Here is a 7,110-nt window from a genome sequence, read left to right on the forward strand (position 1 = left end):
AGGGAAAGTAAGACTCATGAAATGCAACCTATGTATGAATGCAACTATATGCTAAAATGATTCTGCCTACTTGGTTAAAAGTAAATAAGTTCTCCAAGACAGACATAAATCAAATTCCACTAATTAAAATTATAAAGTAAAGACAAGTAAACTTGTAAGAAGACAGCTCATGAAAGGAGGGAACATAGAATCAAGTATTGAACCCTTACTGGTAGTGTATGTGCACTCTAATCTCTCAAGTGTATAGGGTAATTCACTCTACTCTTCTCTAATCATGCTTTCTAAACTTTGTTCTTCATCTAACCAATCAACAAATATTTAGTATACCAATGCAAACATCACGAGGTCTTTTCAAGGTTGTAATGGGGCTAAGGTAAGGGTGAGGATACATGTATGGCCAAGTGAGCTATAATATGAATCTTTAATTAACCTAAGATTTTACCTAACATACACACATACTCTATATAACTCTAAAATCATGCCTGGCTATCCAAAATTTCCACTTTTGTATATTTCACATACTCATATACCGAATTTTCCTTAATCTCACCCGATATGCATTGATCTTTTATTAAACTTGACATTGGGGTAATTTTGTCCCCTTATTTATTTATTTATTTTATATTGTAATAATATATATTTTTTTTAATTTTTAAATTTTTATTATTTTATTTTATTTTTTTTATGGTTTTCTTATTTTAATTTTTTTGACTGATAAAAGCAAACATAATATATCAATGCACATGGGTTTTTAATTTTTTTGGTCTCACATGAGTATGCACCCAAATTTCCAATACTTTTGTGAATAAAACACAGCACACTTTCATCAACCCAAGTTCCCACAGTTTTCCACACTTAATTAATACACAATCTCTATCTTAAGCTAACCAAAGATTCACTTGGGGTAATTAATTGTTTTTCTGCTTAAGGCTAGTGATGTGGTAAAATACCGAATAAATGGGGATTAAAAGGCTCAAGGTGGCTAACAAAGGTGATTAAAAGGGTAGGCTATTTAGGATGAGTGGGCAAATAACAATTGATGGCCTCAATCATATGCAAGCATGTAAATACACTAAACAATGGACATATAGAATAGAACAAAGCAAAGATTGCAGTCATAGAGAAGAAAACACACAAGAATAAAATATTATGGTTAAATAATGTAACCATGTAATTAAGCTCAAAATCTCATAGGTTGTGTGTTCTTAGCTATAATTCATGTTCCAATTTACAGTCTTCCAACAATTTTAACAACAAATTTTCAATTTAAATTTGTGGAATACTATAAAAAAAGGGTATTCCCGCCCTGTCACGCGGGTGACCCGGGTTCGATCCCGGGCAACGACGCCATTTTGACGAACGAATTTTCTGTCAGTAAAGAATTTCACAATAGATTCTCGTTGCAAGTATAGTTTCTAAACCAACAAAGAATCCTTTCATACAAAAATTTGGTTGTTACTTTAGCAAACCCAATAAAAATAATAACCGAAGTATTTAAACCTTGGGTCGTCTCTCAAGGAATTGCAGGGAGGTGTATTTATTATTGGTTATGGAAGATTACCTTTTTGGGATTTTCGAATAAGGAAAAGTAATTTGTATGAATTAATTTAATAACTAATAAAGCTCTTAACAAGGTATGAAAACTGAAAATCCTATCCTAGTTAGCCTTATCAATTGTGATAAGAATTGTTCATTACTCCCACTTAGTTAACCCTTACTAAATAAAGGAAAGTCAAGTGGACTAATTAATTTGATTCCTCAAGTCCTAGTCAACTCCTAAGGAAAGACTAGCTTTAGAGGGATCCAAATCAAGCAGTAAATTCCAATTATCAATCAACAAAGGAGTTTGATAACTTAAGTGTCACCAATTACTCAATCAAAGCTAAGAATGTAAAAAGCTAAATTAAAATCATAAATCTGAAATACCTCAAATTGCATTAAATAGAAATTCAAATCTAACATAAGGATTCATAAACCAATTTAGCAACATAAGTAATTAACAAGAGAAATAGATAAACCAAAGTAATAGAATAAATAAAAGCATAAGAGAAACTAATTTAAAGGAACATTGAACCTGGAATGAAGAAGGAATGAATCCAAAACTATTTTAAATCATAAATCCTAAAACCTAGAGAGAGGAGAGAGCCTCTCTCTAGAAACTACATCTAAAACCTAAAATTGTGATTTATGAATTGTATGAACGAATGATTCGATTCCCCCACTTTATAGCCTCTATTATGTGTTTTCTGGACCAAAAATTGGGTCAAAAACAGTCCAAAAATTGCCCTCAGTGATTTCTGATATGTCCAGCACGCGGCAAAGTCATGCGTACGCGTCGTCCATGCGTACGCGTGGATTGAATTTTTGCAAGGTCACGCGTACGCGTGATCCACACGTGCGCATCACCCAACAGCCAGGCAGCTATGGCAAATTATATATCATTGCGAAGCCCCGGATGTTAGCTTTCGAACGCAAATGAAACCGCCTCATTTGGACTTCTGTAGCTCAAGTTATGGTCAGTTAAGTACGAAGAGGTCAGGCTGGACAGTTTTAGCAATTCCTTCAATTTCTTGTATTCCTTCCACTTTTGCATGCTTTCTTTCCATCCTCTAAGCCATTCCTACCCTATAAACCTTGAAAATACTTAACACTCATATCACGACATCGAATGGTAATAAGAGGGGATTAAACATACCAGATTTAAGGCCAAAGAAGCATGTTTTCAATCACAGCACAAAATCAGGAAGGAAAATGTAAAACATGCAATTTACATGAATAAGTGTGAGAATAGTGGATAAAAATCCACTCAATTAAGCACAAGATGTACCATGAAATAGTGGTGCATCAATCAGTGTAAATAATGACCTTTGAACCGATCAAATAAGATTTGAACTTATCCATTGCGTAGACAACTGCTAGCAGTTCCTTCTCGGTGGTGGTATAGTTCCTCTGAGCATCATTTAAAACACGACTAGCATAATAAATGACGTGTAAAAGCTTATCATGTCGCTGCCCCAGAACTGCGCCTATGGCATAGTCACTGGCATTGCACATCAGCTCGAATGGTAGGGCTTAGTTGGGTGCAGAAATGACGGGTGTCGTGACAAGCTTTGCCTTTAAAGTTTTGAAGGCAAGTAGGCAGTCTTCACAAAAAAAAAAAGGTGTGTCTGCAACCAGAAGATTGCACAGGGATTTTATAATTTTGGAGAAGTCCTTGATAAACCTCCTGTAAAAACCTGCATGGCCTAAGAAGCTCCTGATGGCCTTAGCATTCGTAGGTGGTGGTAATTTTTCAATTATTTCCACCTTATCCTGATCGACTTCTATTCCCTTGTTTGAGATCCTATGTCTAAGAACAATTCCTTCAATAACCATAAAATGGCATTTCTCCCAGTTTAAAACCAGGTTTGTTTCTTGGCACCGCTTCTGCACCAGGGCCAGATAGTTGAGACAAGATTCAAAAGAATAGCCAAAAACAGAGAAGTCATCCATGAACACCTCCAGAAAGTTTTCCACCATATCTGAGAAAATGGATAGCATACACCTTTGAAAGGTTGTGGGTGCGTTGCAGAGGCCAAAAGACATCCTCCTATATGCGAACACTCTATATGGGCATGTGAACGCTGTCTTTTTCTTGGTTCTGAGGATCTACTGCAATTTGATTGTAGCCCGAGTAGCCGTCCAAGAAGTAGTAGAATGCATGGCCAGCCAGCTGTTCAAGCATCTGGTCTATGAAAGGTAATGAAAAATGATCCTTTTTGGTGGCATTATTGAGTCTCCTATAGTCGATACACATACACCACCCTGTGACAGTTCTTGTGGGAATCGGCTCATTCCTTTCATTGTGGATTATTGTCATCCCGCCCTTCTTGGGGACCACTTGTACAGGGCTCACCCAAGGGCTATCAGAAATGGGATATATGATCCCAGCCTCCCACAACTTTGTAACCTCTTTTTGGACAACTTCCTTCATAGCTGGATTCAGTTTCCTCTGTGGTTGTACCACGGGTTTAGCATCATCTTTCAGTCTAATTTTGTGCATACATCGAGTTGGACTGATTCCCTTTAGGTCAGTTATAGTCCATCTTATAGCAGTTTTGTGAGCTTTGAGCACCTGAACCAGTGCCTTTTCTTCCTGTTGTTCTAGGGCAGAGCTTATGATAACTGAAAATGTGTCACTCTCTCCTAAGAACACGTATTTCAAGGATGGGGGCAGAGGCTTAAGCTCCAGTTTAGGAGGTCCATCTTCCACCTTAGGGATGGTCAGTGTCTCCTCCTTTTCTTCTGGTGCACGCACATCAGGCATGGCATCTTCAAGAATTTTGTCCAGCTCTTCCTCAAGTCTTTCAATCTCACGTACCTCTTCAACCAGGGGTTCTATAACATTGATTTTTATGCATTCCTCTGGGGGGGTCAGGATGTTGGATGGCCTTGACAGCATTGAATGTGAACTCATCCTTATCGACTCTCAGTGTTACTTCCCCCTTCCGAACGTCAATGATGGTTCCCCCTGTGGCCAGAAAAGGTCTACATAAAATAATGGAGGCGTTCCTGTTCTCTTTCATATCTAGGATCACAAAGTCTATGAGATATGCAAAGGGTCCAACCCTAACAATCATATCCTCAACCACCCCTGATGGGATCTTGATGGAGCCATCAGCAAGTTGAAGACAGATGCGGGTAGGCATGGGTTCTTGGATCCCGAGCTTGTTCATTAATGATGACGGCATCAGGTTGATCCTTGCTCCAAGATCACATAGGGCAGTCCTGATGTATGTTTCTCCAAGGGTGTAGGGTATCACAAAACTCCCAGGGTCCTGTAGTTTCTCTGGTAAGTTTCTCTGGATTACCGCACTGCATTCCTTAGTGAGAAAAATTGTCCCTGCCTCCTTCCATTCCCGTTTGTGGCTCATTATGTCCTTCATGAACTTAGCACAGGAAGGTATCTGCTCAAGAGCTTCATCAAATGGGATCTTGATCTCGAGCGTCTTGAGGATATCCCGAAATTTGGTAAATTGCTCATCCTTCTCTGTCTTATGGAGTTTCTGAGGATATGGCAGCCTGGCTTTGTATTTAGGGGTCCTGAGTGATGCAGAGTGATTATCCATAGTGAATGAGGAAGGGTTATCAGCTTGTCTTGGTGGAACATCTCCTGAGGTGGCTTGTATTTTGCCTTCCCCTTCTGGGCGTTGGACGCCAATGTTGGCTCTTTTTGGCGATGAACGCCCATGTCACTCCTTTCTGGGAGTTGGACGCCACTATTGCCCTCTTCTGGGCATTGAACACCTATGTTGCTCCCTGTTGGGCGTTGCACGCCAGGAGCAGTAATCTGGGGTGCTGTGCATTCTTCGTCTAGTGCCTTATTATTGAGGCTGGGTGGTTAATGTCTGCCACTACGTAGTTTAATTGCTTGGCATTCTTCAGCTTCTTGCTTGATCTCCAGATGGTGTAGCTTATTTGCACACTCTGAAGGATCGCTTGAGTCTCCTGTGCTATGCTGTGCTGGCTTATTGCGACTGCATGCACGCTCTCCAACTGCCTTGTCAAGAGGTCTAATTGCTCAGCCATAGCTTTATTTTGAGCTAAGAGTATGTCTGTGGCAGATTCCTTCTTGGGTTCCCCTCCTTCCTTGGGCCTTTCTGCTCTGTGTAGGTGTTGATTATTAGCCACCGTTTCTATGAGCTCCTGAGCTTTCTTGGGTGTTTTCAACATGTGTAAAGAGCCGCCTGCAGAATGATCCAGGGACAATTGGGCTACAGCAAGGATTCCATCATAAAAGATGTCTAGCTCGACCCAGTGGGTGGATAGCTGAACAGGGCATTTCTGGAGCATTGACTTGTATCTCCCCCAGGGCATTTCGGAACAGGGCATTTCTTGGTGCTTCTGTATAGATAAGAAACCACGAAAATTGGGAAGTTCTATGTCACACTCTAGAGAGCTTCCTGGTGAGATATCCACAGATGAATATAACGCAATAAGAATCAAAACACCAAACTTAAAAATTGACACTAAATTCAAAAAATTAAAAAGGAAAAACACTAAAAGACACCAAACTTACAAATTTTGAAATCGAATAAAAGAGAATAACACAAAAAATTTTGAACAAGAAGGAAAGAAATCAAGAACAATTTTCGAAAAGTCAAGAAAAAAAATCAACAAAAACCAAAAGGACACCAAACTTAAGACTTGACACAAGACTCAAATAAAAGGAAAAGATGACTAAAGATGAAATTTTTGTAAAAGATTTAAAAGAAAGTTCGAAAATTAAAAAGAAAAATAACTAAAAGAAAAACTAGTAAAAAGTACCTGATCTAAAGAGCAAGGCAACCGGTAGTTGTCAATCTCGAACAATCCCCGGCAATGGCGCCAAAAACTTGGTGTGCGAAATTAGAACTCGCACAACTTCACTGGCAAGTGCACCGGGTCATCCAAGTAATACCTCAGGTGAGTGAGGGTCAATCCCACGAGGATTGTTGGATTGAGCAAACAATGGTTATCTTGTAGATCTTAGTCAGACGAATAGAAAGATAATTGTTGTTGTTGTAGGCACATAAAACAAAACAATAAAGAAAGTAATAAAGAACTGATATAGAAACAGTAATGAGAAATTAGTTAAGGCTTTGGAGATGCTTTATCTTTCTGGATTAATACTTCTTACCGACTACTTTAATAGTGAATGATTCATTCTATGGCAAAGCTGTAAGTGATTAACGCCATGGATCATGGTCAATTAATCACCTCTAATCCATATCAAATGCCATGGATCGTGGTCACTCCATATGAACGAGGGTGAAGCTCACGCAATTCATTCTCACTTGATCCTACTCAAAACGCCACAGACAAGGTCAGATCTTCCGGATCGGAGAATGAAGCTCAACGTTCTAGCCTTAGCGCCACAGAAACCTCATCACCCATAACTAACAAGATTATATGTCATATATCCCAATTAGCCCAAATGAATTATTGATCTAGGTGATGTATTCTCAAGCTTATAGCTCAATACTATTCGAGTCAGGACTCGCAAGAATTCATGTAGAATAAGGGGTCATACTCTCGTTCCATCCCAGATTAATTAGATGAAGAACGGCAATACATCATAGAATAGAATCA

The 7,110-nt window shown here is 39.0% G+C and overlaps 1 protein-coding gene across 1 annotated transcript; it reads right to left on the reverse strand.

Annotated features, from left to right (window-relative positions):
- Positions 1-4,364: 4,364 nt before the first annotated feature.
- LOC140176105 (uncharacterized) lies at positions 4,365-5,108 on the reverse strand. Its single transcript, XM_072205980.1, has one exon. The coding sequence runs from the start codon at positions 5,106-5,108 to the stop codon at positions 4,365-4,367; it is 744 nt and encodes a 247-aa protein (XP_072062081.1).
- Positions 5,109-7,110: the final 2,002 nt, after the last annotated feature.

The sequence above is a fragment of the Arachis hypogaea genome, chromosome 11, assembly GCF_003086295.3.
Source record: "Arachis hypogaea cultivar Tifrunner chromosome 11, arahy.Tifrunner.gnm2.J5K5, whole genome shotgun sequence".
Classification (NCBI taxonomy): domain Eukaryota; kingdom Viridiplantae; phylum Streptophyta; class Magnoliopsida; order Fabales; family Fabaceae; genus Arachis; species Arachis hypogaea.

What these genes read in the sequence shown, in the direction of transcription:
- LOC140176105 (XM_072205980.1), bottom strand. Translation starts at nt 5,108, where the DNA reads ATGGATAATCACTCTGCATCACTCAGGACCCCTAAATACAAAGCCAGG.